Below are 27,964 nucleotides of genomic sequence, written 5' to 3' on the forward strand. Positions count from 1 at the left end.
CGTCACAATGGGTAAATGAAGGTTAGGTTTTGATTTGACAATGTCCACTTGCCCACTAACATGGGGTGAACAGCTGCGGTGATTGCTCTCTATCCAATAGCATAGACAGTGAGAAAGACCTACCCAGCAGTTCTGACAGACAACACGTCACACATTTTTTACTTGAGAAATACTGCACCAAACACCTTAGATGTAAAAGTATGCAACTAAAACATCCTCTACAAAAACATAAATTAATTACAGATTTCTTGAGTCATCTTAGATTCATTCTGGGGATGACTCCAAGACTGAAATCTTGTTTTTCTAATGAGCAACAGAAAAATGCACGTGCCAAATCTGCGTGTTCAGTGGCTCTTTAATTCCCAGAATCCCCAATTGCAGTGTCCCTTTAATAAAGAGAAGGCAAGTTCAAATGAAGTCAGACAGACCGCCTCAGTCAGTCCAGCCTATACGCGCCATGCAAGTGCTGTCTGGAGAAGTGGGTATACTGTAATTTTGCTTAACATTTCCCAAACGGCCTGCCCGGCAAAGGAAAGGTGCCCGTGTGGAAAAATTATACGAGAAACAGTAACATGTACTCTGAATGACCTAAAATGATAAATATCATATTGGTTTTTCAGTCAGGCCAACCCAAACTGTACTGTGCATGTAGGCTAATAGTAGGCCTATTATTGAACTAGATAAAAGACGCTGTCAACTGAGTCATAAATTCACAGGTTTCTTTTTTTTCTTCAGGTTTTTGCTTTCAAAGTCACACTTTAATAGAAAAATAACAACATTGGAAGTTATAAGTCCAGAACTATGCTTAAACCACATCAGGAGACCACTTTTGAGGTCTGGGATAAATAAATATATACAGTATATATATTTTTTTGTAGTTACCCTTTAATTCAAGTGCACAGGCAGCTAGCACTGTTCTTTGGTTACCTCTGCTTCTGTGAATAAAATCAAATTTTATTGGTCACATACACATGGTTAGCAGATGTTATTACGAGGGTAGCGAAATGCTTGTACATTTTGCAAGAAATAATACATAAAAAACAAAATACTGCAAAGTTTCCTAAGGACTAGAAGTGAGGAAGCCCTCTCTGTCAGCGCCATCTTGTGTGATCTTGTAGCCACATGAGATTGAGTTTGCAAAACAAATGGCCACTGGAATGATGCAAATAATCATTATATAATTCATCCAGGTAGTCATACGCTACTTTGTAGCTAGTTAACATTTAATTTTGAACATTTTAGGGAAATCCTTTCCATCTACCATAAGACGGTTAGACCTATCAATAGCATCACTATATTTGTCCAGTTCCTTAAATGTTTGAAACTAGGACATTTTAGTTCATATTTTTGGCACCACTACACCACTGCCTAAACTCTAACCCCTACACTTACCCTTTCTTAACACTTATTTTTCTTATCTGCATTGTTTGTTAAGGGCTTGTAAGTACACGTTTCACTGTAACTACACCTGTTGTATTCAGCGCATGTGACAAATACAATTGTATTCGATTTGATACATATAATTAATTTATAAGTCCAAAAATGGATGTAACAACTGCTGATTGTCCCTTTAACCATGTTACATTTCAACTTCAATGTGGTAGGGACGTCCCAAGAATTCCGGAAAGCAAGGACCTTTACACTCTGCCAATGAATTATATAAACGCCATTAGACTCTGCCCTCAACATTATACATTTGACGATTTGTGTTGCAACATGCAAGTTTCCTGAACTTCTATTTGCAGATTTTTTTCGGGATAATACGAGGTAAGACCACGGTTTTATTCGAAGTCGTACTTTAATAGTAGAACAATGTAACTATAACAGTGTCTTATTATGCGTTATAACGTTAACAATAACTTTGCAAGGATGTGACATACATACCCAGCAGTTCCGACAGACAACACGTCACACATTTTTTACTTGAGAAATACTGCACCAAACACCTTAGATGTAAAAGTATACAACTAAAACATCCTCTACAAAAACATAAATTAATTACAGATTTCTTGAGTCGTCTTAGATTCATTCTGGGGATGACTCCAAGACTGAAATCTTGTTTTTCTAATGAGCAACAGAAAAATGCACGTGCCAAATCTGCGTGTTCAGTGGCTCTTTAATTCCCAGAATCCCCAATTGCAGTGTCCCTTTAATAAAGAGAAGGCACGTTCAAATGAAGTCAGACAGACCGCCTCAGTCAGTCCAGCCTATACGCGCCATGCATTAGACTCTGCCCTCAACATTATACATTTGACGATTTGTGTTGCAACATGCAAGTTTCCTGAACTTCTATTTGCAGATTTTTTTCGGGATAATACGAGGTAAGACCACGGTTTTATTCGAAGTCGTACTTTAATAGTAGAACAATGTAACTATAACAGTGTCTTATTATGCGTTATAACGTTAACAATAACTTTGCAAGGATGTGACATACATACCCAGCAGTTCCGACAGACAACACGTCACACATTTTTTACTTGAGAAATACTGCACCAAACACCTTAGATGTAAAAGTATACAACTAAAACATCCTCTACAAAAACATAAATTAATTACAGATTTCTTGAGTCATCTTAGATTCATTCTGGGGATGACTCCAAGACTGAAATCTTGTTTTTCTAATGAGCAACAGAAAAATGCACGTGCCAAATCTGCGTGTTCAGTGGCTCTTTAATTCCCAGAATCCCCAATTGCAGTGTCCCTTTAATAAAGAGAAGGCACGTTCAAATGAAGTCAGACAGACCGCCTCAGTCAGTCCAGCCTATACGCGCCATGCATTAGACTCTGCCCTCAACATTATACATTTGACGATTTGTGTTGCAACATGCAAGTTTCCTGAACTTCTATTTGCAGATTTTTTTCGGGATAATACGAGGTAAGACCACGGTTTTATTCGAAGTCGTACTTTAATAGTAGAACAATGTAACTATAACAGTGTCTTATTATGCGTTATAACGTTAACAATAACTTTGCAAGGATGTGACATACATTTGACGCGCTATCATTTTATTTATGTATTTATTTCACCTTTATTTAACCAGGTAGGCTAGTTGAGAACAAGACTGCGACCTGGCCAAGATAAAGCAAAGCAGTGCGACACAAACAACAACACAGAGTTACACATGGAATAAACAAACATACAGTCAATAATACAATAGAAAAAAGTATATTGTCATTGTCCTGTCTTGCCACAGTACTGTGAACCTCTGCACATTGAAGCATGTGATTGGTCTAGTTATGTAAGGGATCAAGGGGATTGGATGCATGTTTTAAAGATACGCCCCTCAAGATTAGAGCTGAGCTGAATGGAGCGAGAGAATGTTCTCTGCTGAGTTTAGAAAACGAAAAAGTGTAGCGCTGTTTTATTTATGCTTAGTGGCGTCCAGTCATTCAGGACAGGTGTTTTGAGCCCCACCTGTTTAGGCAACTCCAAAATGCAGGTGTTCCAGCCTAGCTCAGTGCTTTCTGTGGAGGAGGGGCAGCCAGCAGAAAATACAGAGCGTAGGCTTTGGTAATCTTCTCTATCTGAGCAGTGATTGGCTCAGTGTTCTGTCACCATAGCTTTGATTGGACTGATACATCATACTTTCAATCTTTCAATCTTAGCTAAAAATATATATATATATGTATATTAAAAAAGCTAGACAAGCAGTCATCATCATGAATCACATCGACAATCTACTGGCAACAATGAGTGGTTTTGAATGAATCAGTGGCAAACTGCAAGCATTGCAAAGCAATCGCTGTTTTGCTTCCCCTGCCTGCTATTCGGTGGAGAGGGTATGTAGTCCAAGTCTGGGTTCAAGGATTTAAAACACCTATCTGAAAGGGTCTCTTTTCCAAGCTTATAAGGATAAACATTAACACGCAACACCATGAGACAGAAAAGGTTGAATACATTGGCCATGCTGTCATTCCAGCATGACCTGCCGTGCTCAAAATAACTGGAAACTCGGAACTGGGAAATCTCAGACTTCAGTGAGTTCAAGACAACTGGGAACTCTGGGGGAAAAAACTAGCTCCGACTAGGAAAAAAAGTTTTGAAAAGGTTGAATACTCAGATTTCCAAGTCGGGAACTTGGGCCTCTTTCTAGAGCTTTCTTGAGTTCCCAGTTGTCTTGAAAGCATCATACATCCAGAGAAGGCCAGACTTTGATGACGAAGTTTGATGACAAAATTTTCCCACAAGAAAGACCTCCACTCCATGTTCCTGTTCAAGTGAGCACAGCACAACAAGTCCAAAAATGTCTTGTATGCTGCTGCATAAATTATGTAATATGCCAGGGAGATATGTATACTGTAGCTAAGAAAGTAAGAATAAGTGTATGTTGTGTAGTAAGCTGTTAATAGCCCATGTGCCTCACCCTAATCATTTGATCCCTTTCCCCTCAGAACGTAGCCTACTGCTTTGACTTGGTGGTGCACATGTAGCCTATTGCCTGTTTTAGAGAAATGTCATTATACAATATTGTAAGAGCTTTCTCTGTCTGCCTATATGCCCCCTTTATTCATCATTTGGTTCTGACTTGGTGTACAGGGAGAATATTGTAAGAACACCCCATGTTCTCAATTCTGTCGCTGTACATTTCAAAAGTGCTGAACAAATAGTTATATTGACCACGTCCATCTGATCTCGTTCATTAATGTCTTAATCGAAATTAGGGATAGCCTCTTATCCGCTCATCGTTCCCTTATGCCATAGTTTGTACATCTCACTTGTTATAGGCATATTGTTATATAGGTCTATTTCATTAGTGTCGTCTTCATGATTTTAGGCAAAGTTGGAAGGATTTCATAGTTTTGCTTACTTTGTGTATTATAATTAGCTCGTGCATTTCTTGACGAGGAGAAGATGCTATATAATGTTGGTGGGTCTGTAACCATGTTTGCCAGTGACAGTCTCTTCAAATTCAAATATTTGTTTTCAACAAAAAGTTCAGTAATAGACCCATGTAATTCCAGTTGATATTGCGAGGGTTGTTTTGTTTGCGCAATGCGCTGTCTGTGTGTCGGTATATTGTATATAAAAGTGGATCCTCATGATTGTATTTTCCTTCCTTTTTAGACCTCATAGGCCTAATAAAATACTTCAAATGGTAGGCTAACCAAGTGTCTCTCTCTCTCTCTCTCGCTCTCTGCGGTGACTTAAAGAGGAGCCAAGGCCTCATGTTGCTGAATTAATCTGAACTAACATCTGTCTCAATTTCTGTCGGTGTCCATTTTGAAAGTGATGAATGAATAGGCCTTACCTCGTTGCAGCTCGTTTGCTTGCACTTGCTTATACTTAAAGCTAAGTGTTAATGATATAAGAATAAACATGAATTTACTGAACATAAACGTAATAATGTTTGTGTATGGTTCAAAAGTCAAAAGTAATTTTGCTGTTTTCACATGACCGGGCAGGGGTGCAGCCATGGGTGGGCCTGGGAGGGCATAGGCCCACCCACTTGGCAGCCAGGCCCATCCACTGGGGAACCAGGCTCAGCCAATCAGAATTAGTTAAAAGGGCTTTATTACAGACAGAAATACTCCTCCGTTTCATCAGCTGTCCGGGTAACTGGTCTCAGATGATCCTGCAGGTGAAGAAGACGGATGTGGATGTCCTGGGCTGGCGTGGTTACATGTGGTCTGCGGTTGTGAGGCTGGTTGGACGTACTGCCAAATTCTCTAAAATGACGGAGGCAGCTTATGGTATAGAGATGAACATAACATTTTCTGGCAACAGCTCTAGTGGACATTCCTGCAGTCAGCATGCCAATTGCACCTGTCAGGTGGATGGATTATCTTGGCAAAGGAGAAATTCTCACTAACAGGGATGTAAACAAATGTATACACAAACTTAGAGAAAAATAAGCTTTTGTGCATATGGAGCATTTCTGGGATTTTTAATTTCAGCTCATGAAAAATGTGATCAACACTTTACATGTTGTGTTTATATTTCTGTTCAGTGTACAATGTTGTCAACAATTTGTTTGCTGTTACTCCAGTCCCTATTGCAGAATGCAGCCTTTTGACAGCATGTACTAAAGTCGATATAATCCACTTGCATTAGTCCCCTCATTTGGTGATTGTCATTTAGGCTGTGACAACGAAAAAGGCAGCAGACAGACCTACATACAGCACGTTTTAGCAGGGAAATCTGGTAGAGTGACCTGATTTGTAACTATGAACATTTTTGTCTAACAGATTGTGAACTGAAAAGTGTAGGTTTGATTCTAGAGGAGGGACAATTAATAGAAAAATAATTTGGTTAGGGTGTAAGGGCAGATTTGTCATTTTGTCTTCAAGAAATGTGATTATCTGTTTATTATATTTAGTCTGAGCAGTGGAACAATTCTCATTCTTAATGGGCTAAAATATAGGGTAATTACTGTTCTTGTCAGCAAGAACACTGTTATTCCCCACACTTATTTTATTATTCCATTTCTTCCCAATTTTGCCAGTGTAATGACATATTTGAAATCTAATATGCCTACTTGTGTCTTTGAAAATTAATTATATGAAGCTATGAATTATTGCAGCCATTCATGGCCAGTTTATAATATGTCATACAAATAAGCTTTGGATATTAAATGGTCCGGGAATCAAATATAATTGTTTATATTTTAGTATTGTGCACATGCTAGGCAGAGATGATAGGGGGACTCACAATTTATAAGCACATATTTTGTCTATGTAGAGTAAGATGATGGCAAGGATCTTCAACTAATAGGCATAAACCACCTGAATATTGATTTTCATTAGATTTGTCTTGAAGGTCAAAAACCACCTGAATATTGATATTCATTAGATTTTTCTTGAAGTTTGGGTGATTTTGAGGAATTATTGTTAGAACATTTTCAAACACCCAGCACTTAGGAAACTTATATAGATCAGGGGTGGCCAACCCTCCTGGAGAGCAAGCAGGATTTTCTTCTAGCCCTATTTTAAAGAGACAGTTCACCCAAATTACAAAATGTTTGTGTCCTTACCCTAAAAGCAGTCTATGAACAAGTAGACAGCAATCTATGATTTGTTTACCCACTGCCATCAACCATTATTATTAGTATTTCCTGTGGAGAGCCTTGGTGTAGTGGTGACACTCCCTGGCACGTGTCACATACAACATTCCACTTGAGAACAGGGATCAGTCCCTGCTTCCAACCTTCCCACTGTTTCTAGCATTTGCCTGTCTCCCTATCTCATTTGTCTGGATAAACTGTAAACCACCTTAAAAATATATTTAAAAAAATATTAGCATTCTTTAAATTTCATCCCCCCCAAATCTCAAAGTAACAAAGTCATCGAATTGGGTGTTCATTTAATGCTCAAAAAACCCTGAATACACCTGACCTGTGTTTTAAAATGTTTTTTTTATTTTTATTTCCACCATGTTCATACGCCTAAGCCATGTCAAAATACGTAGAATTGCAGGAAATTAGCTTTAAAACAGTCAAATTTTCCATTTAGGGGTTGTACCAGGGGGCAATGAAATTCACATAGCAAATCTCAATCCAAGCTTTCTTCAAAAAGTTGGCAGCCATGCATCTTTTTGTGGATTTATCAAAGGCCTTTGATTCAGTTGACCATGAATTGTTGCTAGCTAGACTCAGAAACATTGGTCTCAGTGAAGGTTGTGAAACATTGGTTTAGGAACTCTTTCTGACAGAACACAATGTGTACATACTGACAATCACAAGTCTAGCTTTCTTGAGATTAATAGAGGTGTGCCCCAGGGTTCCATTTTAGCTTCTGTGTTGTTCTCAATTTTTATTAATGATTTGGGAAATGTGATGCAACCAGCAAAGTTACATCTATATGCAGATGATACAGTTATATATTCATGTGCTCCTTCTCTGGTTCAGGCTGTTGAAGAGCTCCAGACTGCTTTTCAGTCACAGCCGGCCTACCTTTATGGTCTCAAACTGGTCTTGAATGTACAAAAAACAAAATTCATGACCAGAGCTAGAACTCTGCCAGAGAACGTTAGCATTGTCACATCTGGTGGCTTATCCATTGAAAAAGTGTCATCCTACAAATACCTAGGTATTTGGTTGAATGACAAGTTGTCCTTTAAAGTTCATGTGGATAATCTTGTTACAAAGCTTAAATTGAAATTGGGTTTTTATTTTTGTAATAAGGCTTGCTTCCTGCTTATGGCTAGAAAGAAGCTTGTTCAGGCCACTTTTCTCTCTGTAATTGATTATGGTGACTTGTTGTATATGCATTAGAGGTCGACCGATTAATCGGAATGGCCGAAGTTTTCATAACAATCGGAAATCTGTATTTTTGGACACCGATTTTGCCGATTTAAAAAAATATATATATTATAAAAAAATGTACACCTTTATTTAACTAGGCAAGTCAGTTAAGAACACATTCTTATTTTCAATGACGGCCTAGGAACGGCGGGTTAACTGTCTTGTTCAGGGGCAGAACGACAGATTTTTACCTTGTCAGCTCGGGGATTCATTTTTTGCAACCTTCCGGTTACTAGTTCAATGCTCTAACCACCTGCCTTACATTGCACTCCACGAGGAGCCTGCGTGGCCGGCAACCTCCTGAAATGCATGACTTTTGGCGGAACGTAACAAAGTGCTTATAGGTAATGGGAACGAGGCTTGAGAATGTATGTTAATCAACACTTTAAAATGTACCGTGCATTTAGAAAGAATTCAGACCCCTTCCCTTTTTCCACATTTTGTTACTTTAGACTTCTTTTTAAATGGATTAAATTATACTTTTTCCTTCAATCTGCACAAAATACCCCATAATGACAAAGCGTAAACAGGTTTTAGAATTTTTAGCAAATGTATTAAAAATAAAAAACAGAAATACCTTATTTATATAAGTATTCAGACCCTTTGCTATGAAACTCGAAATTGAGCTCGGGTGCATCCTGTTTCCATTGATCTTCATTGAGATGTTTCTACAACTTGATTGGAGGCCACCTGTAGTAAATTCAATTGATTGGACATGTTTTGGAAAGGCTCACACCTGTCTATATAAAGGTCCCACAGTTGACAATGCATGTCAGAGCAAAAACCAAGCCATGAAGTCGAAGGAATTGTCCGTAGAGCTCAGAGACAGGATTGTGTCAAGGCACAGATCTGGGGAAGGATACCAAAAAATGTCTGCAGCATTGAAGGTCCCCAAGAACACAGTGGCCCCCATCATTCTTAAATGGAAGAAGTTTTGAACCACCAAGACTCTTCCTAGACCTGGCCAGGCGGCCAAACTGAGCAAATTGGGACAAAGGGCCTTGGTCAGGGAGGTGACCAAGAACATGATGGTCACTCTGACAGAGCTACAGAGTTCCTCTGTGGAGATGGGAGAACCTTCCAGAAGGACAACCATCTCTGCAGCACTCCACCAATCAGGCCTTTATGGTAGCGTGGCCAGACGGAAGCCAGTCCTCAGTAATAGGCACATGACAGCCCGCTTGGAGTTTGCCAAAAGACACCTAAAGGACTTTCAGACCATGAAAAACAAGATTCTCTGGTCTGATGAAACCAAGATTGAACTCTTTGGCCTGAATGCCAAGCGTCACATCTGGAGGAAACAATTGCACCTTTCATCACCTGGCCAATACCATCCCTACAGTGAAGCGGTGGCAACATCATGCTTTTGGGGATTTTTTTCAGCGGCAGGGACTGGGAGACTGAGACCTGAAACTAGCTGTGCAGCGACGCTCCCCATCCAACCTGACCGTGCTTCAACAAAGTACTGAGTAAAAGGTCTGAATTCTTATGTATGAAATGATGTGGAAACAATGTTGATTCAACCAGTGTGTGCCCAGTTGGAAACCATACAACGTTATGCACAAGGACTACTTTGATCAATTTTCACAGAACATTTTACTTTAAGAACAGTGCAGATACAAAATTTGGTAACAGAATGACAGCACAAACTGTCATTTTGTTACCAAACTTGGCATCTGCACTGTTCTTCAAGTAAATGTGTACATTGTTACAAGTAGTCCTTGTGCATAGAGTTGTATGGTTTGTTTACCTTTGAAATCATTGGTTTTGTTTGTTGAAGTGAAAAGTCTCAGCATCATTCTGATTCCGTGGAATTGCTCAGTGTCGACTGATAGCGACTCCATGTAGTTGGTGGTAGACTCCGCCTACACAAATCGCAGCTCAACTCAGTATAGATGTATATATGGACCAGAGGAGGCTGGTGGAATGAGCTATAGGAGGATGGGCTCATTGTAATGGCTGGAATGTCAAATGTGGTTTCCATGTGTTTGATACCGTTCCATTGATTCCATTCCAGCCATTACAATGAGCCCGTCCTCCTATAGCTCCTCCCAGCAGCCTCTTTTGATATGGAAGGAGTTGAGATACTCAGCAATGGCTACAGTAGCCTGTGCTGCATGACAGGTAAACAAGCAGCTCACCAGCGACCACACCCACCCCTCTGATTGGAGAGTTTGAATAGATTTAGATCTAGTCTGTATACAGTATTTACTTCCATTTATCCTTCATGAGTTACTGAATCTCCTCTCTACTTCTGTCCTTCCTGTGGAGACAGACAGCATGTATTTTTTGTAGGCTACTAACCCTAATGTTTTGCGTTATACTGTGTCTTTCCCTGCCTCTGCAGACAGACAGACAGACGGTATGTCACGGCGCGTGTGTGTGATTGGAGGGGGAAGTTCAGGTCTGACCAGCATCAAGAGCTGTCTGGACGAGGGTCTGGAGCCCACCTGCTTTGAGAGCAGTGATGACATCGGAGGGCTGTGGCGGTTCAAGGTAAGACGGACTGCTGCATCTCAATCAGTGTTAATTTCGTCAACATTGACTATGACGAAAAATATTTGTAATCCTATTTTCCCTGATGAAAACGAATGATGATAATTAGACGGGATGCCATGAATAAAACGATAGCTGTAACAAATGAGCTTTCATTTTAGTTGACGGGGAAAAAATGTGACGATGAGATTTACAAGTGTGACTAATGGACATTCAATATGACATCATCTGTTTTGTCCAACCTTTGTAGAATATTTAATGTAATCCTCTCATTGGCAGAATTAATGTCTTTCATTTACGTGGTCTGTAAGTTGATCTGCCCTGACTCACACACAGCTCCCGGGCGGTCACTTCAGTCACTCGTCAATCTTTTGAGCTGATGCGCAGTGAGGACAATACACTTCAATTGTAACTAACCTAAACTAGAAACAATAATGTTTACTCTCTCTTACTTTCCTTTAGGCTATTTTAGCTTTAATCACATCAGAAGCTCTATTTTCCCATATGCGCTGTTATTCGTCTGTGTTACCGCTATCACAGTCCGCAAATGCTGCAGTTGTTTTTTCATGCTATTTGCTGAATATTAGGAGTATAGTCAGTGCTCTAAATTAACATTTTTAATTGGTAGCATTGCTGCTACTAACTTCAAAAATAAAGGAGCACCAGACAAAATTTACTGCAAATGACTGTCCTATCATCCCTAATTGTTATCAGTTGTTACCTTGATGTTGTAGAACACATCACTAGAGTGGGAAAGACATTACAATAAAAACAACTTTGAATAATTTTATTCAAAAGTGCAACTGCAAACATATTTGCATAGGTGACTAGTTTTGGACAAAGTAATATACAAAACAGAACATTGATTGTATTCAAAAGTGCAACAGCAAAGAAATGTATATAGATGATTAAAACAATCTTTATTGTATTTAAAAGTGCAACTGCAAACTGAACTGTTATCCATAACTGCATTCAGCTAACAGAATAATACAAAACTATGTAGCTAATAATATTTATGTTGTAACAAGGCAACATGCTGACTATGAGCTGATACTTGGATAATGAAATAAATGTTTAGTCGCCTCTCACAATAACAAGTCAATTTCTTTGATCAAGAATATTAGCTATTAGCATCTAACTTGCTTTTAGGGTTAAGGCTTAGGGTAGATACGTCCCAAGGATCCCGGGTAATACTAACCCTCTTCCCGGATAGTGTTCTCGATGGTGCCAACAATGTTTGCGCAGGACACCTCGTTTCCATATGTCGGGTAGATTTGTAATCCATTATTTTCTGGGAGAGTAACATGGGTCTGAATTTGGTAAAGGCCATCTCCTCTTTGGCAATGCAATAAGCAGTGTTAAATTCAATCTCTAATTCAGTTAGTGATATTGCTCCCTCCCCTGCCCCGATGCACTTGTCCCTGAACTTGATGTGCTTTTGGCTTAAGTTATATTTTAGCAATGACTCGTGTTTTTGGTTGCTGGACTCAGTAGCAAAATAAGTCTTCCCTGCTACTATTAAAAGGTATTTTAGTCATAAAGGCTAACACTAAAACAAAATCTAAAATAGCTGCCAAAATGAACACTGCTCTAGATACAGTGGCCTCATCTTCTCTCCATCTCCATAGGCTAAAGTGGCTCCATCTCCTTGTCTGAATCACTCATAAAAAGTGTGGGGAAATCATTTTCTGACCTTTTACACCTATTCTTCTCTCCATCCTTAGGAGAACCCGGAGGCTGACAGGGCCAGTATCTACCACTCTGTCATCATCAACACCTCCAAGGAGATGATGTGTTTCTCTGACTTTCCCATCCCAGCCCACTTCCCCAACTACATGCACAACTCCCTCATCATGGACTACTTCCGCATGTACGCCGAACACTTCCAACTCACCAAGCACATACGCTTCCAGGTAGGAGCTCAGTTCCTGGTCACAGCAATCATTTATACAGTTTCAAGGTTGTACTCAGGGAGGTGAGGCGTTTAGAACATATGTTACACAACACTGATATAATTGCGTGCGTGCGTGTACTTGTGTGTGTGAGTTAGATCAGAGTCCTCCAGGTGAAGCCAAGACCAGACTTCTCTCGTTCGGGCCAGTGGGATGTGGAGACGGAGAACAAGAAGGGAGAGAAGGAGAAACATATCTTTGATGCTGTGATGATCTGTATAGGACACCACTGTCACCCCAACCTGCCTCTACACGATTTCCCAGGTAGCCTACAACACAGTGACCTCAGATACTAGGCCAATCTCAAATGACACCCACCCTAAGGTATGTCATTTTAGACGTGGCACCTCTAAGGAATAGGGTTTTATTTTAGACGCAGCACCCCTAAGGAATAGGGTTTTATTTTAGACGCAGCACCCCTAAGGAATAGGGTTTTATTTTAGACGCAGCACCCCTAAGGAATAGGGTTTTATTTTAGACGCAGCACCCCTAAGGAATAGGGTTTTATTTTAGACGCAGCACCCCTAAGGAATAGGGTTTTATTTTAGACGCAGCACCCCTAAGGAATAGGGTTTTATTTTAGACGCAGCACCCCTAAGGAATAGGGTTTTATTTTAGACGCAGCACCCCTAAGGAATAGGGTTTTATTTTAGACGCAGCACCCCTAAGGAATAGGGTTTTATTTTAGACGCAGCACCCCTAAGGAATAGGGTTTTATTTTAGACGCAGCACCCCTAAGGAATAGGGTTTTATTTTAGACGCAGCACCCCTAAGGAATAGGGTTTTATTTTAGACGCAGCACCCCTAAGGAATAGTTTTATTTTAGACGCAGCACCCCTAAGGAATAGGGTTTTATTTTAGACGCAGCACCCCTAAGGAATAGAGTTTTATTTTAGACGCAGCACCCCTAAGGAATAGGGTTTTATTTTAGACGCAGCACCCCTAAGGAATAGGGTTTTATTTTAGACGCAGCACCCCTAAGGAATAGGGTTTTATTTTAGACGCAGCACCCCTAAGGAATAGGGTTTTATTTTAGACGCAGCACCCCTAAGGAATAGGGTTTTATTTTAGACGCAGCACCCCTAAGGAATAGGGTTTTATTTTAGACGCAGCACCCCTAAGGAATAGGGTTTTATTTTAGACGCAGCACCCCTAAGGAATAGGGTTTTATTTTAGACGCAGCACCCCTAAGGAATAGAGTTTTATTTTAGACGCAGCACCCCTAAGGAATAGGGTTTTATTTTAGACGCAGCACCCCTAAGGAATAGGGTTTTATTTTAGACGCAGCACCCCTAAGGAATAGGGTTTTATTTTAGACGCAGCACCCCTAAGGAATAGGGTTTTATTTTAGACGCAGCACCCCTAAGGAATAGAGTTTTATTTTAGACGTTGGCACAATACAGAGTGAACCTTGAACTGTGTCCTGTAGATACAATACATGACCAAAAGTATCGTCGAACATCTCATTCCAAAATCATGGCCATTAATATGGAGTTGGCCCCCCCTTCGCTGCTATTCCAGCCTCCACTCTTCAGGGAAGGCTTTCCACTAGATGTTGGAACATTGCTGCAGGGATATGCTTCCATTCAGCCACAACAGCATTAGTGAGGTCGGGCACTGATGTTGGGCGATTAGGCCTGGCTCGGAGTCTGCGTTCCAATTCATCTCAAAGGTGTTCGATGGGGTTGAGTTCAGGGCTCTGTGCAGGCCAGTCAAGTTCTTCCACACCGATCTTGACAAACCATTTCTGTATGGACTTCGCTTTTTGCACAGGGGCATTGTCATGCTGAAACAGGAAAGGGCCTTCCCCAAACTGTTGCCACAAAGTTGGAAGCACAGAATCGTCTAGAACGGCATTGTATACTGTAGCATTAAGATTTCCCTTCACTAGAACTAAGGGACCTAACCCGAACCATGAAAAACAGCCCCAGACCATTATTCCTCCTCCACCAAACTTTACAGTTGGCACTATACATTGAGGCAGGCAGCGTTCTCTTGGCATCTGCCAAACCCATATTCGTCCGTTGGACTGCCAGATGGTGAAGTGTGATTCATCACTCCAGAGAACGCGTTTCCACTGCTCCAGAGTCCGATGGCGGCGAGCTTTACACCACTCCAGCCGACGCTTGACATTGCGTATGGTGATCTTACGTTTGTGTGCGGCTGCTTGGCCATGGAAACTCATTTCATGAAGCTCCCGACGAACAGTTCTTATGCTGACACTGCTTCCAGAGGCAGTTTCGAACTCGCTAGTGAGTTTTGCAACTAAGATCAGATGATTTTTACGTGCTACGCGCTTCAGCACTTGGCTGTTCCATTCTGTGAGCTTGTATGGCCTACCACTTCAGATGAGCCGTTGTTGCTCCTAGACGTTTACACTTCACAATAACAGCACTTACAGTTGACCGGGGCAGCTCAACCAGGGCAGAAATTTGACGAACTGACTTGTTGGAAAGGTGGTATCCTACGACGTTGCCACATTGAAAGTCACTGAGCTCTTCGGTAAGGCTATTCTACTGTCAATGTTTGTCTATGGAGATTGCATGGCTGTGTGCTCGATTTTATACACCTGTCAGCAACGGGTATGGCTGAAATAGCCAAATCCACTAATTTGAAGGGGTGTCCACATACTTTTGTATATATAGTCTATGTCAGCTCCAACCCCGAGTCTGGTCTTATCTCAACTCTATTTTAAGGTTTGTTGATCAAGCAGTCTCATAATAGTGGCTGAAGGGCACTGTGTCGCAGCTTAGTCGTGATAGAGACCAATGCATGGCGGATGATAGGTAGGTTGAAGTCCGATTCAGATTTAAAAGGTATTTATCTGTTGGTTAGAAACACAGTTAATATCAAGTACATGATCACTCTTTACAAAGCGGACAGAACCCATATGTGAAATGTCTTGATTCATTTTCTCTCTGTCTCATTTCAGCCACAGTCTTATCTCGCTTACTGTGCACTTACTACCCCTAGTAGTACTGTACGGGGTGGTCAGTCAGTCAGTGACACAGGCCTGTCTTCCAGGTATCGACACATTCAAGGGCCAGTACTTCCACAGTCGGGATTATAAGACAGCAGAGGAGTGGCGGGGGAAGAGGGTGGTGGTGATCGGCATCGGCAACTCTGGAGGAGACATCGCTGTGGAACTCAGCAGGGTCACCAAACAGGTACAGTAGAACAGCGGGGAGTTAGAATCCTAACGGGTACAACGACCAAGCAAAACGTTTTTACACGCCACCAAGTAGGCCCCAGTCAAACAGGGCATTTTGTAACAATCAGTTCATATTCATATCAAACGGCTTCCTAGAAATGATCAAAACCATTTGAACACACTCACAAAATGTAACCCAATTTGCTGTGTGTAGTGAGGTGGGGCCAATATTGTCATATGCTCAGAGGTACTGAGATAAGATTGCAAACTTGGGCAGAAGACTGAAACAGTAAAACAAGGCAAGTCTGTCTATCCAGTACCATTTTATTATGTCAAATCATCCTCTGACCTCTCTGCCTGTCTTTGCCTCCTCCTCTTCCATGCTCTTCCCCCCACTCTCCCATCTCTCTCTCCAGGTATTCCTCAGTACCAGGCGTGGGGCATGGATCCTCAACCGTGTGGGTCAACAAGGGGTGCCCATTGACTTTGAATTGAACAGGTAGATTGTCTGGAAATCACCTTTTTGCGCCTTACACTTTAAAAACATTACAAATGCAAAATGTCTTCCTCCATCATTACTGATAAGAAATTATTGGACAGATGAAAGAAAGTACTTGGTCATAGATGTCACCCGTTTCAGAAACATGCCTGATCAATGGATTCCACTTGAAGGAGGTTGCGTTCCATCAGTAACATACACTGAGTATACCAAACATTAGGATCACCTTCCTAATATTTTAGTTGCACCCCCCTTGCCCTCAGAACAGCCTCAATTTGTTAGGGCATGGACTCTACAAGGTGTCGAAAGCGTTCCACAGGGATGCTGGCCCATGTTGACTCCAACACTTCCCACAGTTGTGTCAAGTTGGCTGGATGTCCTTTGTGTGGTGGACCATTCTTGATACACATGGGATACTGTTGAGTGTGGAAAAACCCAGTAGTTTTGCAGTTCTTGACACAAACCAGTACTCCTGGCACCTACTACCATACCCCGTTCAAAGGCACTTACATTTTTTGTCTTGCCCATTCACCCTCTGAATGGCACACACACACAATCCATATCTCAATTGTCTCAAGGCTTAAAAATCCTTCTTTAACCTGTCTCCTCCCTTTCACCTACACTGATTGAAGTGGATTTAACATGATATCAATAAGGGATCATAGCGTTTGCCTATATTCACCTGGTCAGTCTACGTCATCGAAAGAGCAGGTGTTCTTCACGTTTTGTATACTCAGTGTACACTAACATTGCGTTGGTTCTATTTAGAAGGGTGCTAAATATGGCCAAGTCTGTACTGCCCTTTGGCCTGGTCTGCAGACTGAGAGAGAACAAAATCAACCAGAGATTCAACCACAGCCTCTACTCTCTACAGCCCAAACACAGGTAAGAGCACACATACAAAGAAAGAAAAAAAGAAAGAGAACTAAGTATATTTTAAACCTGTTGTGTATGTCCCAGGCTGTTCAGCCAGCACCCTACAGTGAATGATGAGCTGCCCAACCGGATCCTGTCTGGCACAGTGCAGGTCAAACCCAACATCCGCAGGCTTCAGGGGTCCAGCATTGAGTTTGACGACGGAACCGTGGAGGACAACATAGACTTGGTGGTGCGTAACAAGACATAGTCATATATACGCACACCCAAACTCATGCACAGTTGCCACCTTTCACCTGTCCATTACCTCATTTCCAGGTGTTTGCCACTGGCTACAACTTCTCCTTCCCCTTCCTACCGTCCAATATGCTGCCGGTTTCCGGTAACAAGGCCAGTCTGTATAAGTACATGTTCCCTCCGGGGTTAGAGCGTCCCACACTGGCCGTTATAGGGCTGGTGCAGCCGCTTGGAGCCATCATGCCCATCTCTGAAATGCAGGCCCGATGGGCCACCAGGGTCTTCAAAGGTACATCACTGTTATTTTACCAGACATTGGCCCACTTGTTTAACTTCCCGCTCTCGCTTTCTCTCTCTCTCTCTCTCTGTCTTGCTCCCACAAGCATACCTCTCTGTTCAGAAGGCACTTACAGTTCTTTTTAAAAAACTATCAAAATGACACAACAGTCCCTTTGGTGCACTTATTTTGTCCAGAGCCATGCTGTATATCAGTTGGATTATCTGTTTCACCCACAGGGCTGAATAAGCTTCCCTCAATGGACTGCATGTTGAAGGACATTAAACACAAGGAGGAGACAATTGCCAAGAGGTACTGAGATTGATTTAGTAGATTTGAGGGGACAGGATAAGTTTAAGCAATATAATGATGGCTCCACCTACCTTTTTAATTGGATTTAGGGAAGTTTCCACCATATTGCTTGCACCTTTTTAATAATTGCGCTGGAGGGGATGGCTGCCATTTTACTGGCTCTTAACCAACTGTGCTGTTTTCTTAATTTAAAAAAATTATATTTTCACCCCTTTTTTCTCCCCAATTTCGTGGTATCCAATTGGTAGTAGTTAGTCTTGTCTCATCGCTGCAACTCCCGTAATGACTCGGGAGAGGCGAAGGTCGAGAGCCATGCGTCCTCCGAAACACAACCAAGCCGCACTGCTTCTTGACACAATGCCCATCCAACCCGGAAGCCAGCCGCACCAATGTGTCGGGAAAAACACCGTACACCTGGCGACTGTGTCAGCGTGCACTGCACCTGGCCCGCCACAGGAGTCACTAGTGCGCGATGAGACAAGGATATCCCTGCCGGCCAAACCCTCCCTAACCCAGACGACGCTGGGCCAATTGTGCGCCGCCGGCTGCAACAGAGCCTGGACTCGAACCCAGAATCTCTAGTGGCACAGCTAGCACTGCGATGCAGTGCCTTAGACCACTGCGCCACTCGAGAGGTCCCAACTGTGCTATTTTGTTTGTTTTTTCGCATTGTTTAAACTTATTTTGTACATAATGTTGCTGCTACCGTCTCTTATGACCGAAAAGAGCTTCTGGACATCAGAACAGCAATTACTCACCTCGAACTGGATGAAGATATTTTCTTTAACGAGTCCGACGCAAAGGATATACTGCTTTGTCAAGACAAGGCACAAATCCCCGTCATCAGCGTGAAGAAAAGATGGAGAAAAAAGGGGGAGGATGGCGGAGTGCATAGTAAGAATTTGCTGACGAGAAGGTAAACCACCACTACTCCCTGTATTATTGACCAATGTGCAATCATTGATTACCGCCCCGTAGCACTCACTCACAAACTGGACGATCTACGATTAAGACTATTCTACCAATGGGACATTAAAAACTGTAATATCTTATGTTTCACTGAGACGTGGCTGAACGACAACACGGATAATATAGAGCTGGCTGGCTTCTCCGTGCATCGGCAGGACAGAGCAGTTACGTCTGTTAAGACGAGGGACTATGTGTCTATTTGTCAATAACTGCTGGTGCTCGATGTCTAATATTAAAGAAGTCTCGATGTATTGCTCGCCTGAGGTAGAATACCTCATGATAAGCTGTGGACCACACTATCTACCAAGAGTTCTCATCTATATTATTCATAGCCGTCTATTTACCACCACAAACCGATGCTGGCACTAAGACAGGACTCAGCGAGCTGTATAAGGCCATAAGAAAACAAGAAAATGCACATCCACAAGCGGCGCTCCTGGACTTTAATGCAGACAAACGTAAATCCATTTTACCTCATTTCTACCGGCATGTCACATGTGCAGCCAGTGGGGGAAAAAACTCTAGACCACCTTTACTGCACACACAGAGATGCATACAAAGCTCTCCCTCGCCCTCCATTTGGCAAATCTGACCATAATTCTATCCTCCTGATTCCTGCTTACAAGCAAAAACTAAAGCGGGAAGTACCAGTGATGAGCTCAGTACGGAAGTGGTCAGATGACGCGGATGCTACGCTACAGGACTGTTTTGCTAGCACAGACTGGAATATATTCAGAGATTCATCCCGCTATGCCCTCCAACAAACCATCAAACAGGCAGTGTCAATACAAGACTAAGATTGAATCCTATTACACCGGCTCTGACGCTCGTCGGATGTGGCAGGGCTTGAAATATCTTACGGAAAAACAAAGGGAAACCCAGCCGCGAGCTGCCCTGTGACGCGAGCCTACCAGACAAGCAAAATGCCTTTTAGGCTCGCTTTGAGGCAAGCAACACTGAAGCATACATGAGAGCACCAGCTGTTCCGGACGACTGTGTGCTCACACTCTTTTTTTAAATTTATTTTACCTTAATTTAACTAGGCAAGTCAGTTAAGAACAAAACATCTTATTTTCAATGACGACCTAGGAACAGTGGGTTAACTGCCTTGTTCAGGAGCAGAACGACAGATTTTTACCTTGTCAGTTCGGGGATTCCATCTTGCAACCATCCGGTTACTAGTCCAACGCTCGAACCACTAGGCTACCTGCCGCCCCAGCCGCTCTCCGTAGCCGATGTGAGCAAGACAACATTCACCGCGAGGCCAGACGGATTACCAGGACGTGTACTCAAAGCATGCACGGACAAACTGGCAAGTGTCTTCACTTACATTTTCAACCTCTCCCTGACCGAGTCTGTAATATCTACATGTTGAAACAGACCACCATAGTCCCTATGCCCAAGAAAGCGAAGGTAACCTGCCTAAATGATTACCGCCCCATAGCACTCATGTTGGTAGCCATGAAGTGCTTTCAAAGGCTGGTCATGGCTCACATCAACACCATCATGCCGGAAACCCTAGACCCACTTGTTCTGTCTGCTACTGCACGGCAAGCAGTACCGGAGCACCAAGTCTAGGACCAAAAATCTCCTTAACAGCTTATATCCCCAAACCATAAGACTGTTAAAGTTAATCAAATGGCCACCCTGACTATTTACATTGTTTTTACACTTCTGCTACTCGCTGTCTATCTATGCATAGTCACGTGACAAATAAAATTTGATTTGATTAGTTATCCTGCTCCTTCAGATCTGCAAAATACAGAGGGGGGCCTATGGGTTGTTTTTGGGCAGGGCCTAACTCTCCTGTCTCAGGTATGTGACCTCCCAGAGACACACCATCCAGGTGGACTACATTGACTACATGGACCAGATAGCTTACCAGGTGGGGGTGCGTCCCAGCCTCCTAGGGCTGTTGCTGCGGGATCCTGGTGTGTGGCTGTGTGTGCTGCTGGGGCCATGCACCCCGTACCAGTACCGTCTGAGAGGGCCGGGACAGTGGGACGGGGCCCGACAGGTAGGGATGGGCCTACAGTGTATTAATACAAAAATATACTGCTGATAATGTTGTGTTTTCTGGTATCGATACAATCAGATGAAATTCAGAACTAACTATTAATGTGTTTATATTCTCCCTATTTAAATGAATAGTCTTCGATACTGGCCTAAGTATTACTTGGGACATTAGAGAAACTGAAACATCTACCTCTCCCTCCAGGCCATCCTGACTACGTGGGATCGGATGGCAGGAGCCCTGAAGACCAGGCCCTCGGACATCCCTGAGCCCAAGCATAGTTCCCTGACCCTGACCCTAACCGTGGGGGCTGCTGCCCTGGCTCTGGGATACTACTGGAACATACACAACCACCCATCCCTCCTCATCGCCCTGGACCCCACCACCTGGCAGGACAAGATCAAACCATACCTGCCAGTGTTGTGGTAACCCATCAGGGATCAAACCCAGGCGTGTTAGCCCAGTCATGTTAGCCCACTGTGCTAAATTCTCAGCCATTCCACCTATTTATTCAATTCCAGTTCAAGTACACCTAAACCAGCTGTACTAGTGGTGGTATAGAACAAATATGTTTAAGGACTGAGGGTCCCAGAGTACTAGGTATTGTAACACTGGTTTGGTTGACTAATGCCCATTAGCCCACTGAGCTAAAGCCAAGGAGGTCACCTCCATTACACCAGGACAGTGACCTGAAACAAACTCATAATCCAGATGAGCTATTAACCAGAAATACAGAAATGCAATAGCAGGCAGCAATCACTAACCTGACTGTCTGTTAATTAATCTGCCAGGTCATCTTTGTGAAAGATGAGGTCTACCAACTAATCAGGGAACACAAATGATGTTAATATGAATCTCTCATAACCAATAATTCACAGAATGGATGCACAGAATTGGAAATAATACACTAATATTGCACTATGCATTATTCACAGTATGGTGCCTGTTCTCATAATTGCTGGGATTCGATTTTACTTGATGCCACAGTGCTGATCAGATATATTGTAATGTCATTTCTTTTGTTCTATAACCTTGTTTTCTAAATAGCAAAATTATTTGAGAGTGGTGTAATACATTTTTGCCTTGATGTTTGGATTGGCTTTGAGTGTTACACGTCTGTAATTCACTAATCTAGTCAAATGTATGCACACACTAACCTCTACCTTTTCCCTCCTTACGATGTACTGGTGACCATGATAAATGTCACCACGAAGTGCCTACTCCAGGAACATCTTTGCTATAAACCACTAAAGTGTGGCCCAGAGACAACAATCCCCCCTAGCCTCTATGCACTTGTATGTGAATAGATATATGGCATTTTTGCCATCCTTGTCTGTCATCCCTTTCAGAGCTATACAGGTGCCTAGGGTGGTAGGAGACAGGAGGTAGTTGCTAGGCATGGTGTCTGGATGTTTAAAGAGCCACTGAACACGCCGATTGGCACGTGTTTTTCTGATGCTCATTATAAAATGTTGATTTCTGGATCGATTGGTTAAATATGTTTGTCCCCCATGATACACTGTAGATGCGGAAGCCTGTTTCACTTCCTCAAAATCCCCAGAATGAATCTAACATAACTCAAGAAATCTGTAATTAATTTTGACGTTTTTGACGAGGATGTTGCGCAATTTTACATCTAACTAAGGTGTTTGGTGTAGTATTTCTCAAGTAAAAAAATGCGCAATGTGTTGTCTTTATGTAAGCAAAGTTAGAGCTGCTGGGCAGGTCTGTCTCACTGTCAATTGGAGAGTGAGCAATCCACACAGCTGTTCACCCCATGTTAGTTGGCAAATGGACATCATCAAATCAAAACCCAAGCTTAATTTACCCGTTGTGACGTACAGATGGTCCAAACTCTGTTTTAGATGAGATGACCTTATGACCCAAATTATTTTACACTATGTAGTCAATTTTGACACTAGAATAACTGTATCTTGCTAATTTGTTGTCACATAGGCCGTTTTCAAAGGGATTTGTTGCTTTTTAAAGGCAGTCGCACTTTAAAGCTAGAATCCTTAGTTGCTACATCCTATTTGACTAATTATATGTATTCTTCTTGAAGAATATAACTTAGAAATGCCTTGCGCTTACTTTAAACGTCGTACCCAATCCGAACCCAAAATACAAGCTAATTTTACTCAAATGTTTGTAAACAATGCATATTTAAACAAACACTGTGTAGCCTCAACATTTTTAAAACTTTCATTTTGATTTCATGGATGTTCAGTCTTTGCATCCTCTGTCTATGATTTGAGAGCGGTTACATTTCTCTGGGCCCATCCCTCAGGTTTTTTCCAAAACTGAAGCAGGGTGCCGACTTTGTTATTGTTTCAATTAAGGATTCTAGGTTTAATTTCTTTGTAATGTTGTATGTTTTTAGCCCAGCAACATTTACTTTGTTGGGCTTAATAACATTTGAATGTAATACTAGGGGATGAAAACAAGTTATGAATTTGAAACATTATTGTAGAATAGATTCAAAAATAAAAAAATGAATGACATTTGCCTTAGCCTCTCAGCCCTCTATGTAAACAGTTATTGCTTTTGGGGATCCTTGGGACGGCCCTACCTTTAAACAGTAACCTTAACCCCTACCATAACCATTTAAAATGCCAACTTCAATGCACGTCAGAGTTGGGACATCCCAAGGATGCCGGATAGCAAGGACCCAAAAGTGGTGGAAAAAGTACCCAATTGTCATACTTGAGTAAAAGTAAAGATACCTTCATAGAAAATTACTGAAGTAAAAGTGAGTCACCTGGTAAAATACTACTTGAGTAAAAGTATTTGGTTTTAAATATACTTAAGTATCAAAAGTAAATGTAATTGCTAAAATATACTTAAGTATCAAAAGTATAAATAATTTCAAATTCCTTATTAAGTAAACCAGACTGCACAATTTTCTTGTTTTTTTCATTTACGGATAGCCAGAGGCACACTCAGACATCATTTACGAATGAAGCATGTGTTTAATGAGGCAGGAAGGATGACCAGGGATGTTCTCTTGATAAGTGTGTGAATTGGATCATTTTCCTGTCCTGCTAAGCGTTCGAAATGTAACGAGTACTTTTGGGTATCAGGGAAATGTATGGAGTAAAAAGTACATTACTTTCTTTTGGAATGTAGTGAAGTAAAAGTAATCAAGAATATAACTAGTAAAGTCAAATACAGACCCACAAAAAAATTACTTAAGTAGTATTTTTACTGAAGTACTTTATACCACTGAGACCCAATGTAAACCACAAGCCTCATCCCCAGACTGCAAACAATCATTGGTTGTATGTCTTAGAGAAACAACCACCCTAACTGTACATAGGGTGTTATTATCAGCTGTGGGGATAATGATGCATAGCTGCGCTACAGTAGGGTTCCAAGCCAAGCACTCCAAACAATTTGATCCAGCTAGAAGTTGCCCTTAGACACTGATCTAAGATCAGTTTATTCTCACAACACCATCCTTAACCTTAATTTTTTTGTGAAGGGAAATGCAAAACTGAACTGACATCAGTGGTTAAAAGGCCTGAATCTATCTGCTCACCTGTGGCGTCATCAAAGATGATCTATTATATTGACAAGATAGCCGAGTGACCACTCTAACAAAAGAAATGCATGTCCTCAATGATTGAAGGCAGACGAGATCAGGTAGGACAATTATAGCCAATGAGAGGGCAGATATGCGTGGGAACGCAGAAATTACGAGGTCAAATCATGACGTCGGTGATTTTCAGGTCAGAAAATCGGAGCTCTATTTATGTATTTTTATTTATTTAACTAGGCAAGTCAGTTAAGAACAAATTCTTATTTACAACGAGTTCCCAGCTGTTTTGAACTTGGCATAAGTCGTTTTTCTCAGAGTTGCCGGAATGCCACGTGTATCCACTTAGCAGTACATTTGTAACAGCCTCAACATTAGGAAACTTCTATTCGATCAAATAAGCATCGCCGTAATTCGATACTCAGACCACCATACAAAAGGGCTTAGCTCTAACAGATTTTGGACAGAGTAAATTCTCTCGATTCGCGTCTTCCTCTGGCTTCATCTACTCCCAAAACTGTCGCTCTGCAGCCGCCGTCTTCTGTGCGTGATGACGTCAGACACCCGTGGACTGGCGGTCTGCCATCTTTGATTGTGAGACAGGCCGCGGCGCAAGCAGCACTCAACGAGAGCAGCACTGTCTCACACGAGATAACGGGTGGGCAAAAAAAAAGACAGAAACACAAGTCGTGATCCCCTTAACGTCCAAACAACGGTGGAAACCCCGGGAAAGAAGAAAGGGCACCGTGTTGGCACAGAATAGATTTGAGGCCCGTGCAAGTCGAGGAGAAATGGTTGGATGCTAGCTACTGTACCACGCTAGTTACCTAACTAGCTACCGTTAGCAAGCTAGCCAGTTTTTGTAATCCGCCGGCCACACACTCGGCTTGGATACTACAAAACAAGCCGAACCCAGACGACATACTAGAAGAAGAGAGACCGGCGGTGACAGGTTGGTCGCCATGTCAAGAATTTTCTAGCTAGTTCGTGGTGAAAAGCAGGTTAGGTGTGATGGTGTAACGCTAGCTACGTTGGCCACTTAGCTAGCACGCTAGCACTGTACGTCCACTGAGAAAAAGCCGAATGTGATGATGGCGACGTAAGAACCGAAACTGAACGTTTTGACTCTTCTCAACTACTTAACCCACCATGCTGCAGTATCGTGTAAATCTGAACGATTGCAGCCAAATAGTATTCTACTAGTTTAGAATCATGTTTGATATCGTTAATTTGTGTTCGATTGTTTTGTGTTTTGGGCTAGAAAAGGCGCCGGACCGATGTGACCTATCATGTCTCAACCTAAAACTGATCCATCAAACCATCGGCCTGCCCGGTGCGGTGAACCAGTTAGGCTACAATTTGACCAGTTGGTTAGCTGCACCGAGATTTTAATACCATCTCCAAGCCTTGAACTATTGCTAAAATAAAAATGCACTGTTAGAGGTTTGAACACGTTACATCTACATTTCTTTGTGTTTTGGGCGTGACAGTGTCCGTGTCCCCAGTTTAAAAATTAACAAAAGTATTAACTCGGAATACATTTACCCAGACAGTTGGCAAACACAGTCCACAGGTCTTTAACATTTTCCGGTGATCCTGTCTTCTGGACAAGGCTATTAGTAAATTATATGAACCAAAATCCATGTTGATAACCTCTGCTACCATTGATTCCGATCACTGACAACCAGGTATTTATTGTGTTCTCTGGTGTGACTGGTATGCAAATGACCAGGCATTTGACCTGAGTGTGGTGAGGAGATGAGTGAGCATGTGCAGCGTGTCAGAGGAGATTGGTTTAGGAAACAGTCCAAAGTGATTCAACCTACCTGTCTATCCGAATCCCCAGAGTGGGCCAGATGACGCCATTTCATAGGAAAGTGAATTTATCCACTTAAATTGATATTGATTTAAAAAAGTCAGCACATGTCCATGGGAGGAGATAGAGGGATAGTCTCATACTGATCCTGGTACCAAGTTCCAACCGAAAGCCGCACCGCCCTGCTGTGTGCCGGCAGTGTATAGTTAACCCGCAAGTCAAACTTTGATGTTAAGTCCTGAAAAGTGGTCTATAGTCCAGCTGATTCCATATTCAATGCCATCTGTTTTGTATATGCGTTAGGGAAGATAACAGCAGGCTTTAGCCCCCAATGACTGGGAAAATATTTAGAAACCATCGAATTCCATCTCCCTACAGGCTGGAAGATATTGATGTTCCTTCCTCCCAAGAGGCTGCAGCTCAATATAACTTAATATGGGCTGAATTTCAATAGTCTAAAGTGGCTTCCTCGCTGCGTCTCCTGTCCCTCATGTCCACTTATCTGAAAACAGGATGAATAGAAGCAAAATGGCGGATTAATCCCATTAGGATTTCAGATCATTCTAGGTGTGTTGTGGTCCTCTGTTGCATGGCTATCTGTTGACTACTGTTGTATCTCTGTGAGAGGTGACTCAGCTGCTATCCACCTCAGCTGGCACAGTGCACACAATCTTGGGTCTGTCTGTAGCTTCCTGCCATGGGGGTAAAGGCAATAAATAGGCCATGTTGGTGAAGTAAATACAATATAGCAATTAAAACACTGGAATGATAGATTTGACAGTAGATGAGTGTGCGTAGTAGAAATACTGGGGTGCAAAGGAGCTAAATAAATACAGTAAGGTGAAGAGGTAGTTTTCTGGGCTATTTATAGATGGGCTATGTACAGGTGCAGTGATCTGTGAGCTGCTGTGACAGCTGGTGCTTAAAGCTAGTGAGGGAGATAAGTGTTTCCAGTTTCAGAGATTTTTGTAGTTCGTTCCAGTCAATGGCAGCAGAGAACTGGAAGGAGAGGCGGCCAAATGAGGAATTGGCTTTGGGGGTGACAAGTGAGATATACCTGCTGGAACGCGTGCTACGGGTGGGTGCTGCTATGGTGACCAGCGAGCAGAGATGAGGCGGGACTTTACCTAGCAGGGTCTTGTAGATGACCTGGTGCCAGTGGGTTTGGCGACGAGTATGAAGCGAGGGCCAGCCAACGAGACCGTACAGGTCGCAGTGGTGGGTAGTACATGGGGCTTTGGTGACAAAACGGATGGCACTGTGATAGACTGCATCCAATTTGTTGAGTAGGGTATTGGAGGCTATTTTGTAAATGACATCGCCGAGGTCGAGGATCGGTAAGATGGTCAGTTTTACGAGGGTATGTTTGGCAGCATGGGTGAAAGATGCTTTGTTGTGAAATAGGAAGCCAATTCTAGATTTAACTTTGGATTGGAGATGTTTTATGTGAGTCTGGAAGGAGAGTTTACAGTCTAACCAGACACCTAGGTATTTGTAGTTGTCCACATATATTCTAAGTCAGAACCGTCCAGAGTAGTGATGTTGGACAGGCGGGCAGGTGCAGGCAGCGATCGGTTGAAGAGCATGCAT

General features: G+C 42.2%; 2 protein-coding genes across 10 annotated transcripts in view; both read left to right on the plus strand.

The window, feature by feature from the left end:
• Positions 1-2,715: 2,715 nt before the first annotated feature.
• On the plus strand, positions 2,716-23,527 carry LOC139541249 (flavin-containing monooxygenase 5-like). 2 transcript variants are annotated; one of them, XM_071345668.1, is made up of 12 exons: positions 2,716-2,875; positions 10,588-10,736; positions 12,461-12,649; positions 12,787-12,952; positions 15,713-15,855; positions 16,256-16,338; positions 17,107-17,223; positions 17,299-17,446; positions 17,533-17,740; positions 17,968-18,040; positions 20,825-21,026; positions 21,228-23,527. In XM_071345668.1, exons 2-12 carry the CDS (start codon positions 10,605-10,607, stop codon positions 21,450-21,452), a joined length of 1,686 nt encoding a protein of 561 aa, XP_071201769.1. In that variant the 5' UTR covers positions 2,716-2,875; positions 10,588-10,604; the 3' UTR covers positions 21,453-23,527. The 2 variants fall into 2 exon arrangements, with proteins under 2 accessions (XP_071201769.1, XP_071201770.1); XM_071345669.1 differs by having other exon boundaries at positions 17,110-17,223.
• Positions 23,528-25,120: 1,593 nt separating this feature from the next.
• Positions 25,121-27,964, plus strand: part of LOC139541250 (protein PRRC2C-like) — a 54,047-nt gene continuing 51,203 nt past the window's right edge. For 4 of the 8 annotated variants that reach the window (XM_071345670.1, XM_071345673.1, XM_071345672.1 and 1 more), the window contains exon 1: positions 25,122-25,510. The gene's annotated coding sequence lies outside the window, so the exon portion shown is untranslated. Of the gene's footprint in view, positions 25,511-27,964 lie in introns of all 8 variants that reach the window. The other 4 variants (XM_071345674.1, XM_071345676.1, XM_071345678.1 and 1 more) reach the window with 2 other exon arrangements.

This window comes from Salvelinus alpinus, chromosome 16, assembly GCF_045679555.1.
Source record: "Salvelinus alpinus chromosome 16, SLU_Salpinus.1, whole genome shotgun sequence".
NCBI classification, from domain to species: domain Eukaryota; kingdom Metazoa; phylum Chordata; class Actinopteri; order Salmoniformes; family Salmonidae; genus Salvelinus; species Salvelinus alpinus.

What these genes read in the sequence shown, in the direction of transcription:
- LOC139541249 (XM_071345668.1), top strand. Translation starts at nt 10,605, where the DNA reads ATGTCACGGCGCGTGTGTGTGATTGGAGGGGGAAGTTCAGGTCTGACC. An exon ending in ATTGACTTTGAATTGAACAG is followed by an intron (nt 16,339 to 17,106) that starts GTAGATTGTCTG and finishes GGTTCTATTTAG; the next exon opens with AAGGGTGCTAAATATGGCCA. An exon ending in GGCCACCAGGGTCTTCAAAG is followed by an intron (nt 17,741 to 17,967) that starts GTACATCACTGT and finishes TTTCACCCACAG; the next exon opens with GGCTGAATAAGCTTCCCTCA.